Here is a 12945-nt window from a genome sequence, read left to right as displayed (position 1 = left end):
TAAACTGTCATGTTGTCTGTTATAGATATCAGGTTAATCTGTAACCCATTATTTTCCCAAAGAGTATTGGAATCTAGTGCGTTCCTGCCACCCTCATTTCCCTAGAACAGTGGCTCTCACTCTTTCCACATACTGTATCCCTTTCAAAACTCTGATTTGTCTTGTATATCCCAAGTTACACTTCACTTTAAAACTACCTGGTTACACAATCAGATATAAAAATACAAAAGTGTCACAGCACACTTATTAAAAAAATGCTTACTTATTTTTACCATCTAATTATAAAATAAATTAATTGGAATATAAATATTTACTTACATTTCAGTGTATAGTATATAGAGCAGTATAAACAAGTAATTGTATGAAATTTTAGTTTGTGCTGACTTCGCTAGTGCTTCTTATGTAGCCTGTTTGAAAGCTAGGCAAATATCTAGGTGAGTTGATGTACCCATGGAAGACCTATATGTACCCCAGGGCACCCCTGGTTGAGAACCACTGCCCTAGAAGCTCATGAAATATCTAACACTTTTACTTGGAATACTTTTAGGAAATTGTTGCCATTACCATACAGCAATAAAACTTTAAAAATATTATTTGGGGGGCAATGAGGGAGGAGAAATCAGATTTTTATCATGTTTGCTTTTTATGTTTTCTTTTCAGTTAAATGAGTTCAGATTTTGAAAACTAAATCTCTGACGTAAAAAATAGGCAAAAGAAGCTAAAGCCTTTTGTTCAGAAAAACATAGCTTTGAGACAATTCAGTGGCAATGGCTAAAGATAAGAAGAAAGATGGCAAAAAAACAGAAAAGTTGGCACCTGCCCCTCCTCCCGCACCTGAGACTTCATTTGAAGGTATTTCTTCAGTTCAGCCATCATATGTCCAGACATCATTGAATCAAGCGGAGGAAGCACAAGCAAGCCCTTTAGAATCCAAAGAAGAATCAAAAGAGGTGGAAGAACCTCTGATCAAAGAAGCAGCTCAGTATTATGAGGAGCCTATTCTCACTCAACTTATTGTAGAAAAGTATGTTTAAAAACATGTCAGTTTAGTTAAAAACACATCCACTAGCTGAGGATTTACGATTTAAGTACCTGTGGTGTGCTTGGTATTATACAAAACATACTCATGGACACGGCTCCTGCCTTGTGGAGTTTACAGTCTAAAAGGCAGATAGACATCAGACACAAATGCACTTGCAAGACAAAGGGTAGTGGTAACTTAGGATGTATGTGTATGCACAAAGTCGCCTGCTCCATTTAAGACCCACTGTGTGGTAGAACACCAGCAGACTGGCTGTGCAAGGGGTGTTGGCATAAATTACTGAAAAGGGAGTGCCCATGGGGATTGGTCCACATGATTATAGTTCAAGTGGCCTTAATACCCCATAATAGCAGTGCTCATCATGGATGGAGAGCTGTATTGCAGCTCTGTGCCCTGGCTCTAGAATCTTGCTTCCCCATCTCATTCACACTTCACTTGCATAAAGCCTGATTCCTCTTGCTTTATTTGGGTAAAATGAATTTCACTGTAAGTGTACATGCAGTTTTCTATATAAAGTGAATACACTAGTGTAATTACATAATATTTGGTGCTGCTTAACATTTAGGGTGCGGTGCATAATGTGCATGGGGGTGCCCACTTCCTGCCAGTACTTTGGTCATGAAAGGGGAGCAAGCCTGATGTTCCACCCAGTAGCAAGATACAGTATATGCTTTCACCCCACCTATTCCAGAATGGGAGCTAACAGGTGCTAACAATGTAATTTGGCTTTTGTCGGAAAATACTGGTAATAGTCATCATTTTTTAACTTCTGTTGTTTCTGGCTTACTTGTAGTGATTTGATTATTTCATCGTTAGTTTGTTTTCTTTGTAGCTATGAAGGAGAAAAAGTCCATGGATTATATGATGGAGAAGGTGTAGCGCATTTTCAGGGAGGAAATACATATAGAGTGAGTAGATCAGCATTCTGTTTATGGGTACATCTGTGGCAAGGCACTAAGGGTACGACTTTGCAGCCTGTGGTAGCAAGGCTCCAAGCCTGGGTCAACAGACTTGGGCTTGCGGGGTTTGTGCTACAGCACTAAAAGTAGCTGCGTAGACGTTGCCGCTCAGGCCCTGAAGCCTCGGGAGGGGGGGTTTCATGGGCTGCAGTGCCTGAGTTCCAGCCTGAGCTACAAGGTCTACACAGCTATTTTTAGTGTGGAAGCACAAGCCCTGTGAGCTTGAGTCTGTTGACCCAGGATTGGAGGCTTGCTGCTGCTTGCTGTGTAAATGTATCCAAAATGTAATGGGACAAATTCTTCCCCTGGAAGAGGACATACTGCTACTCCCTTTGACTTCATTGGGAACCGCACAGCTAAAATTTATGTGTATTGAATAGTGGATTCCGTAGTTTCTAAGGGCTGCAGACATTCAAAACTTAGTTCTTTTAATGCTGATAGTTAGAGGGGTTTTAATTAAAACATGTTACTTCTCCTCAAACTACTTAATAGCTATAGACGTAAGTTGTGATGCAGGAATAAAAACAATAGTATGTGTATTATTTTGAAGGGCATGTTTTCCGAAGGACTCATGCATGGACACGGGACTTATGCATGGGCTGATGGAGTGAAGTATGAGGTAAAGTGCAAAGTAAATAATTTTAAAGTATCAGGCAGCTAATTACATCTATACATGCAATTTATAGGAAAGCATGTAGGTTAGATGATTGCAGGTGGCAACAGAGGCTGTGTATTAAATTTAAAGAACACCCAAAATGTAACTAGAGTTAGTTTGTGTTTTTCTTGTTTGTGCACTGTGAACAGGTGCCTTTCCCAGCTTGCTCTACAAACACAGGGCATGCACTGTAAAGTCCAAACTTGCCTCCTTCCTGTGGTTTGGCTTTTTTTAAAAAAAAATCAACAATAAGATAACATACGGTGCAACTCAGAACTTCTCCTTGGGCCTGGCTGTTCCGAGGGCCCCTCCTTTAGGACAGCTCAGCCCACACCCTAGATACCCTAGATACTCTCTCCTGCAAACGTAACGAGTACTGCTGTCTCACTTGAGCGAGTAATCAATTTATAATTTAATCTCTTAGGGGAACTTTGTTAAGAATGTTCAGATGTATAATGGCCGTTACACATGGCCTGATGGCAGCATGTATGAAGGAGAGGTGAAGAATGGAGTCAGGCATGGCTTTGGCATGTACAAGTGTGGCACCCATCCAGTTTCATACATTGGCCAATGGTGTGAAGGCAAAAGACATGGAAAGGTAAATAAGAAAAGCACTGATGAAAGTATCATCTGGACCAGTGGCATCTAAGATGAAAGTCAATACAGAGGGCTAGCACAGGGCTTCTGCATCACTTATGTGGGGAACTTAAGTGGAACTCAATTGGTACATAAGCCTTGAATTATCCTAATGAAATATCTCTGATGGAGCATATGTTAATTAAAATTAGTGGTCCTGGTGGTGAAAGGCCTTCTTTTGTATTAAAAGGGATAATTTGTGGCAACACCCCAACTTTCTGCTTTAATATTAACTAGTAAATATATATGTTACCTGCCCTTTTAGGAATCTCTAATTAGATGGTCACCAAGCTGATCAAGAGGTGAAGAACCAGAGGCTGTTTCCTAAATAGTGGCAATAATGGCACAAAATACTTTGCTGAAAGAGCAGTTAGCCAAATCCTGCTCCTTAAATGTGCTGAAGATAATAGCTTAAGTATGCTAATAATAATTATGACAATAGCTAAGTCTTTAGTCTAAGTACTGTGGGATTAGCATGCAGGCCTAAATTTTCAAAAAAGCTAGTGATTTTGTGTGTCCAACTTCAGATACCTTAAATTGGCCTTATTGTAAGAGGTGAAAATCAGCACTTTCTGAAAATCAGGCCTTTTTAAGATGTTTCAAGTTGGGCACCAATAAGTTGAGGCACCCAAAATCACTAGTCACTTCTGAAAATTTAGGCCCTTGCGCGTCATCTCTAAGGGGCACTTGAATAGCAGAGACTGCTCTAGCTGTTTACCAACAGGCCAATCTGGACGCTCACTTCTGTATGGCTGTGGAGTTTTTGGTCTATCATAATCATACTTCTTGAGGGTGTTACAACAATGTATTAGTGGATGTTTGTACAGAGTTTGAAATACGTAAAGCTCTATAAGGACTACATTTTATTTATTTATTTATTATCCAACCTTCCAGAATGTTGTCCCTGTTTCTGCTCAGTCATGAGTAATGAGAATCTTTGAGTATCAGATGTGCCTCAGAATCCTTTATGACATTTGTCATGTTGCCTCATTTGAAGCATGTCTGTAACTGGTACAAAGGATTCTGGGGTACATTTGAGATCTGTTATTAAAAGTACCTATTGCAGATAACTGAGCAGACCAGAAACACCATAATGGAGGAAGAAATGACACTGATAGAACTGTCCAGAGAAAGAAAACAGAACAATTAAGGCAGCATCCCAGTTGTGTCCTTTGCCTTCTGAAGGATGCCATTGCAGAGCTGGCTCTAGAAGTTAATGTGGAACTCTGGATGAGTCAGAGTATAGCTGCTCTCTCTGTCTGCTTACTGTAGTTAATAGATTCTGAGGTCAGAAGGGACCACAGTGATCATTTAGTCTGACCTCCTGCATAACACGGGCCATACAACTTCATTCAAAACTCAAAACGCTTTAGTGGCACTGATGAATGATCTCCTCCTGTCAGTGGACAGAGGACAGATGTCCATTCTCATCCTCCTGGGCCTGTCTGCAATAGTCAACAGACAATGAGGTACTGCTGTCTCACGTGAGAGAGGTTGCAGGGGCCAAGGATAATGTGCTGATATGGTTTGAGTTCTCCCTGGAGGACTCAAACCATGTAGTGATGGGGAAACTGCACCTCCAGCCACTAGTCTGGAAGAAAGTCACTGAGAAGACTGATTTAATCATAGAATATCAGGGTTGGAAGGGACCTCAGGAGGTCATCTAGTCCAACAACCCCATGCTCAAAGCAGGACCAATCCCCAATTTTTGGCCCAGATCCCTAAATGGACCCTTCAAGGATTGAACTCACAACCCTGGGTTTAGCAGGCCAATGCTCAAACCACTGAGCTAGTCCTCTTGCTTGTGGAGTCCCAGAAGGATAATTTCTCTCTCTACAGTCCTTTTCAACATCTACATGCAATCACTAGGTGAAGTGGTCAGATATCAGGAACTCAGGTGCCAGCAATATCTAGATGACACACAGCTCTACCTATTCTTCACCACATACAACTACACCACTACCACCAAGATGGCCTTCAATTCATGAAGAACAGCCAGCTGAAGCTGAACCCAAGCAAGACAAGTGATGCTGGTGGGTAGAGGAAAGCATTTGGAAGAGCCTGTAGCCATGGTGTAATCTCTTTTGGTTGAAGATACACACCCACAAATAGTCAATTTGGTCTGTAGTCTAGGAATACTCTTGGGTTACTTGCTGATGCTGCACTCTCACATAGTAGCATCTACAAGAGATGACAGAAAGCATTACCAGTTGGCTAGGAGACTGGCAGATGATGATCTGAGCTCTGTTATTCATGCCTTACTCGCTTCTCGGCTGGACTACAGCAGTGTGACAAACCTGGGCATGAAGTTTTCAGCACATAGGAACTCCAACTAGTGCAGAACCGTACAGAGTGTCTCCTCCACAACATAGGTCACTGCAAGCACATCAGACCTGTTCTTCACTTTCTATGCTGGCTTCCTACAGAATTTTGAATTAAGTTCAAGGTCTTGGTCCTTATCTTGAAGGCGCTCCATGGCCTGGGCCCAAGATATTTAAACAATGCCTAAAGCTCTGGGATGCAGACCATAGTCTCTTCGAGCACAGTGGAACTCTTTGAGTAAGAGTAGAGCTTGTCTGTGTGGGAGACAGAACTTTCTTGGTAGCTGTGGAATGAACTCCCCCAGGAACTAAGGATCATCGTTTTGCTCCAAGCAAAACCTTTGACCTTGCCTTCTCTAACATAAATCATAGTAACACATGTTTAAAAAAAAAAAAATCCTACCAAAACAAAATGCTTCACTGCAAATGCTTCTCCAGGTGGGGAGAGGAGGCGAGAACAAACACATAACCAATGTCATTCATATCACTTGATGTGTTACTGAAAGCTGCTCTATGGTGATAAGGGCAGTATAAGAACCTACAGTATATAGAATAGAATAGATTGGTGAAAGCATTTCCAAAGGGTTTGAGGACACTTGCCATTGTTTGGCTAAATGTAATTTTTAACATTTTTGAACATCTGAATGCTTGGTCTCTCTTAGCATGTAGCTAATGTTGGTGAAAATAACAGGATTTAATTTTTTTATATTTTAGACTCTCAGTTGCTTTTAACATAAATTGAGTCTTTTTTTCTTAGCGACTATGGAGAGAATGTTGGAATACAAGTGGTAATTGGTATATTTGGCATATACAGGGGTGAAGACAACTTTTTATGGCAGGGGAGGGGTTAGAATTAAAAAATAATAAAATTATAACTCTTGAATATCACTTTGGGTAGTTTTGTACCATAACTAAATGTGTCCACTTTTAATAAAGAGAGGGAAAACAAGCTTCTTATTTCAAACTCTGCTTTTTCTTTCTTAATCCAATCCCTAAATTTTGGGGTGAGCTGAAGCCCACCCGAGTTCCCACTTGTCTACGTCCATGGTATATAATGTTATGTGAAAGCATTCATGTGAATATTTAGGTATTGATTAATTAAACCGCTCATACTCTTTGTTTCAGGGTACCATTTATTATAATCAGGAAGGTACTTCCTGGTATGAAGGTGACTGGGTAAACAACATCAGAGCTGGCTGGGGGATAAGATGGTAGGTATAACATGTTTGTTCAGCACATCTTTAGAATTAATTTATTTTTATTTGGCACACAGTCTAATCCTTTGTTCCATGTACTGGGCTGATTCTCTACTGCCTTGCAGTTTGTGTAGTCATTCAGAGATATACAAAAAGGTGAAAATGCTACCAACTCAAAATGGTAGAATTTTATATTTCTCTTGCCCTTCTTTGCGCAGGAGTAAATGATTATATAAAGTGCAAGAACAGTGAAGAACCAGGCCTAGTATATGGCTTTAATTTTTACTTGGGTAAACCTTTTTCTTCTTTGTTCCTACAAAGAAAACAATTAAAGAAAGAATAATCAAAGACTGGCAGCAGTAAACTGAAACATCTTTTTAAAAGAATTCTTTTTGATTGCCTGGTAACACCCGCTGCCCTTCCTCCCAACGCCCCCTCATCACAAACAAATAAATTCTTTTGTGGGATTGTGCATGAGAGAGTGTTTTGGTTGATTGTTTATGGCATGCTCTCCTCAGACAAATTTTAGGATGACTTGAGATTTTTGGTAATATCTTCTGAGGTTTGACAGATTGTGAAATCTTCATGCACTGACGTCAGACTTCACACAAATGCTGATGTGGATAAATTGATAATTGGGGGAGTTAATCAGCAATGTTTACATTTTTTACATCTGTACTCTGTTAGCTGATCCAGAGCACAGACTTCTAAACCTACTGGACACCTTCTCCAGTTATAGACAGCGAGTTAGCTTTCTCAAGACATGCCAGCAAAGCAAGATGTTAGTCCCTATTTTTGTGTGTGTTGGAGTCTGACTTCAAAAGATACACACTGAGTCCAGTTTTCAAAGTCTGCTAAGCCAGCTGCCCTGAAGTTTTGCTTGTCCCCTGAGACCTTTAAATTATTGGAGTCCTAATGTATTATCATTGATATTTATTATTAAATGTAGTCAACTGGGAATGTTTTCCTTTAGGTAGTATATGTTGCAATCATAAACAAAGGAAAAATCAGAATGTAGTAGTGTCAACACTGAAAATCTATCCCAGTATTACTGGTTTCAGAGTAGCAGCCGTGTTAGTCTGTATTCGCAAAAAGAACAGGAGGACTTGTGGCACCTTAGAGACTAACAAATTTATTCGAGCATAAGCTTTCATGAGCTACAGCTCACTTCATCGGATGCATTCAGCAGAAAAATGCATCTGCATGCATCCGATGAAGTGAGCTGAAGCTCACAAAAGCTTATGCTCGAATAAATTTGTTAGTCTCTAAGGTGCCACAAGTCCTCCTGTTCTTTTTCCCAGTATTACTCTTTTTTCCCCAGCAACAACATGTAACTCTCGTTATCAGATGGTGGATTTAGGCACCTCACTGCCATTGTACCTTTGAAAATCTTGTCCATTATTGTTTGTGTATATGATAGCTGAGTAGTTAACTTCCTGATTCATTTGGTTTCTTGTAGTTATAAATCTGGAAATATCTATGAAGGTCAATGGGAAGAAAATGTGCGCCAGGGAGAAGGCAGGATGCGGTGGCTGACGACGAACCAGGAGTATACTGGGCAGTGGGTAAATGGCATACAGGTACTACACCACTTTAATTCAATACCTGACTCTCACACTGGTACGATTTAGCTGCATTGATTCATACAGAAGTAAAGAAGCTCAGTATGATTCTGCTAATTGTAGATACAGGAGTGTTTTACTCATAAATTGCTTTTCATGTTATTAGTTATAACTAGCAAAAGTCCAATATTAAACCAAGCTGCTGACTTGTTTTTATGAAAAGGTAACTTAATTTTACACACCAACCAAAAGAAAATATAAACCCTTCCCAAAATAAAAATCAAATCTTTTTGGCTGCAGGATATTTAGAAAGAGGCTTTAAAGTGAAAGCTTAGGGTTGGTGTAAGAGGAGGGCCTTACCCAATCCAGCACTGGACCCTGCCACTACCTCAGTTCCCCCTTCTTGGGCTTCCCTAAAACTGCACCCAGCCATTCAGAAGTCAGATAACACCTCTTCCTGGGGTCTGGTTTATTAAAACAACATCATAAAATATCAACTTAAATCAAAACAAATCATTTCCCTGACTCTACATTTCCTTAGGCTGGACTCAACTGTTCTTTCTCAAAACCCAGCTTCTGCTGCCTGATGTTTCCTCAAACCTCTTCCTTGGGAGACTTCTGCTCCTGCCTCTCCATCTGGCTGGTGTGGAGTGCCCCCTTCAAAGTCCTTTCCCCAGACCCTGGGTCCCTTTCAGGAGTCTTCATACTCTCTGCAGGTCTCCCTCCCTTCCTGAACTGAGCTGAACTGAAACTCCCTTTTATCAGTCTTAAAGCCTATTATGTTGGGGAGGCAGCTGGCAAGGTGGGTCTGAGCCTAACTCTCTTACAGGGCCAGTCTACCCAGTGATATTTCTCCCCACCCCCCCCCCCCCCCCGGTTAATTATATAGAAACAGGTTTTATATTTCATATAAACTTCAGTGAAAATAAAATTGTTTACATATATAGGTCATTTGTATAGCTGATTTTATTTATGCTAATGTAGACCTCAATTAATTCTTAAAATACTGAATTTATATACTAAGCTATAAGACTGTTAAAAGTGAAAATATCACCTAGTCTAAGCAGTGACCTGAAGATCTAACTCTCCAGTGTCCCCTCCTGTGAAAGAACCCATGGAAGTAGGCTGGGGTTGGTGTAAAACTCCATTAGATTCCCCTCACCGAATCTTCCCCCATCATTCTGTTGGGGTGAGCGTGGGGGTGAGCTGCTTCCTTTTCACCCGCACATAAAATGAGCAGGGAGTTTGGCCTCCAGAGCAGCGCAGGTCTCCTAAGAACTGGTTCTGGGACCCTGCCCTGGCTGCTTGGCAGGGCACACAGACTAGGGAATGGTGTCTCTAAACTGTGGCCCATTTCCTGTAGGAGACCAAGATGTGTTGAATTAGTTCATCCTGAGTGCTGCTACCATGCCTCCTGGTGGACTTTGTGCCCTGAGTTGCCTGGTAGGAGCTAAGGTAACCTGGGGCTAAATCAAGCCCATTTAGTTGAATTAGCAACAGTCACCCTAAAACAAAACAAAAGTCTAGGTAGTTCCATTCCTTTGTATGAATTTAGATCTGCACCAATAGTAGCTCTTTGGAAAGTTCTTGTAATGGCTTGTCTTTTTTCAGCATGGCTATGGTACTCACACCTGGTTTCTGAAGAGAATACCTGGGTCTCAGTATCCTTTGAGGAATGAATATGTAGGAGATTTTGTAAATGGGGATCGTCATGGACGTGGAAGGTTCTTCTATGCCAGTGGAGCAATGTATGATGGAGAATGGGTTTGCAATAAAAAACATGGCCTTGTGAGTATCAACAAGTGATGGAAGAAAAAGATAAAAATAAAATTAGGTCTCAGTCTGCTCTGTATAGCAAATGTCTAGGTTTCTGTAAGGAAAACCATGTTTTCCTTAGTGTATTGGAATGCACACATTGATGTCCATGCCCAATGAAGTTGATAGGAGCCCTTCCACTGACCTCACTGGACACTGGATAAGTTCCAAGTGGAGGTGCATGGCTTGTATATGGTGAAATGTATTTTAACATAAAGCTTTTCAGTGTAATAGGTGTCTCTGACATTACCAGCCTTTTGGCTGATAAATGACCATTGCCTTCTGTTGGCCTTCTGCCTAAGGTCACTTTTAATGTCTGATGCACCTTCTCACAGGGGACTCCAAACTGCCTGTGCACAGGGGTGGACTCCAGCTAATAGGAGGAAAGGGAAAAAATCTGGGGACAGACTGTTAAAGTACGTTGAAAAGCTGCAAACAATTTTAAGCATAGTGAAAAGATCCTTATTCCTCAGATGTTTCAGAGTAAAACATTTAGCACTTATATAGCACAGCAGCAGATTTTCATTGGTTGATCTCAAAGTACTTTACACATGCAGATAAGTATCATCCTTCACTTTGCACTATCTCATATATTGGAGTTTAAACCTGATTTAGATCAGAAGGAAATCCAAGTGCTTGCAAACATATTTCTTTTCTAATGATCTTTTACTAAATGTGCAGATTTATATCAAAATGAAACAAAAGAGCCTCTCTCTCTTTTCCTCCCCTCCCCCCAGGGGAGATTCATCTTCAAGAATGGGCGTATTTTTGAAGGAGAGTTTATAAATGATCAAATAGCAGAGTACCCAGCTTTTCAAGTGGATGCAATGAATACGCAGGATCTGAGTGGCATTCGTACACAAAGTCCCTTTGGCACTGGTGAGCAGTTTGAAGTGATGGTGAAGAAAGTAGATAATTTCTAGTCGGATAGTTCACATTTTATAAAAGTTACACATTTATTGTGTGAGACTGTTCTGTATTCACGGAAGAGTCATACACATTTCCTTGTGAAGGCTCATTGATAGATACATGAGAAATTTTAATTACTAACACAAGGTTTCACAGGAAATTGCAGTTTTAAATCGTAATGTGTTCATAAAAGAATTAAAATTTAACATCATAAATGACAATTGATTTCCTGTTGGTTTAGTTTCTCTAAGTTCCTTTGTACCAGCCCAGACAGTGGTGACAGGAAAAAGCAAAGTTCTTATGTTATCGTTCCTCCTATAAAAGTGCTACTTGGCTGGCTGCTCAGTTAAGAAATAGAAAAGTAAGGGCTTGTCTGTACTATATGGTCACTGCAGCAGCACAGCTATGGCTCTGTAGCTATGCTGCTGTAGCTCTGTCATATACATGCTTCCTACAAGGCTGGTAGGGGTTTTTCTGTTGCTGTAGGGAATCCGTCTCCTCGACTGTCAGTAGCTAGGTTTGTAAAAGCATTCTTCCATTGACTTAGCCATGTCTACACCAGAGCTTAGCATAGCTGTAGCACTTAGAGGTGTGAATTTTTCATGTACACCAGAATTTTAAGTGTAGACCAGGCCTAAGGCTCCCACTATGTTCTGGACCTTGCAATGCCTAGATAGAGAATGATGCAACACACATCCTTAAAATTGGGGGAGGGGGGGAAATCCTGAGGTGTGGCCAAACTGGATAGGGCAAAGGTCAGTATGTGTGTGCAAAGGTGATTTAAAGCTCATCTTTGCACTGTCCTGATTTGGTAGCCGCTGTGTACGTATGGATCCCCTTCAGATAAATTTGTATTTTTTAAGTCTATGCCTATATTCTCTCAGTGATGTGGGAGTGTAAACAGTGTTTTGTTTTTCATAACGTTTTGCAGTTCCCTTTTAATAGTTTTCTAAAATACGATTTCCTAACAAAGATTTTTTTAACAAGGTCAACTTCTTCCACCCAGCTTACACCTAGGAAATGACGTTGTTTAATTATGTATTCTTCTTTACTTCCATGCTTCTTTTTTTGCTCCATAACATGGCGTTGGGAAGATTCTTTAAAATGAGTGAGTTCTCATCCAAGCCACATCCTTAATGCATCTAGATGCATTTGGAAACACTGCAACATGGAAATTTAACAAGACATGGAAATTTAACAAGACATGTTAACATGTTCTGTTGCACTTATGGAAGGTGGATGTGGGTCTTTAATATGTATTCTGTTAAGATAATGCTAAACAGTTAAATTTTACCAACTGGGGGTACTATTCTTCTTTTCTTTAAGTCAATGGAACTGGGAACAAGATAATTGAGGATATTATTTTATCTTTGTGTATATTTTATTTTTATTTTATTAGCCAAAGATAAATTGTTACTTTTGTTACTTGGTAGAAACCATCAGAATAGTTGATGGCCCAGGAAATACCTCTGTGTTGGGATCAAACATTGAACTAGACATATCTTCATTGCTGAACTTGTTTCCAGAGAAAGACAGACAGGAAGAAATGAAACAGGTAAAAGCCTGCACACTGCTGATATTTTTCAGTTTTATTGCTGATACGTTTCACATTATTTACTTTATTTTATTTGTGTGTTCTATACAAGTCTTTTTATTAAGCTATGATCTGAAAGTCTGCAGGCAATAAAAAACAAAACAGAAGCAAATGGACAGAGCAATGCCAAAGAGGTGGTGTTCTGTCTTGTTGAATGTCCCATAAAAGGCAATTAAACAGGTCACATTAAATTTACTGAAAAGGCATTCAATATTTCCCTTACAGGACATGGGAGAGGTTAGGTTGGGGCCTTTGT

At 40.2% G+C, this 12945-nt stretch overlaps 1 protein-coding gene across 10 annotated transcripts in view; it reads left to right on the top strand.

Moving 5' to 3' along the window:
• LOC125643506 (radial spoke head 10 homolog B) overlaps positions 1-12945 on the top strand; it is a 37046-nt gene that overhangs the window by 728 nt on the left and 23373 nt on the right. For 5 of the 10 annotated variants that reach the window (XM_075132701.1, XM_048866204.2, XM_048866203.2 and 2 more), the window contains exons 2-10: positions 661-1024; positions 1875-1950; positions 2552-2620; positions 3081-3254; positions 6739-6824; positions 8269-8389; positions 9983-10159; positions 10924-11065; positions 12529-12650. In XM_075132701.1, coding sequence (XP_074988802.1) covers positions 768-1024; positions 1875-1950; positions 2552-2620; positions 3081-3254; positions 6739-6824; positions 8269-8389; positions 9983-10159; positions 10924-11065; positions 12529-12650 — 1224 coding nt within the window. In that variant the 5' untranslated portion in view covers positions 661-767. Of the gene's footprint in view, positions 1-660; positions 1025-1874; positions 1951-2551; positions 2621-3080; positions 3255-6738; positions 6825-8268; positions 8390-9982; positions 10160-10923; positions 11066-12528; positions 12651-12945 lie in introns of those variants that run through there. The other 5 variants (XM_048866207.2, XM_048866206.2, XM_048866202.2 and 2 more) reach the window with 5 other exon arrangements.

Source organism: Caretta caretta, chromosome 10 (genome assembly GCF_965140235.1).
Source record: "Caretta caretta isolate rCarCar2 chromosome 10, rCarCar1.hap1, whole genome shotgun sequence".
NCBI classification, from domain to species: domain Eukaryota; kingdom Metazoa; phylum Chordata; order Testudines; family Cheloniidae; genus Caretta; species Caretta caretta.
The sequence above is the reverse complement of the archived record's forward strand: the minus strand, read 5'-3'. Positions and strand labels throughout refer to the sequence as shown.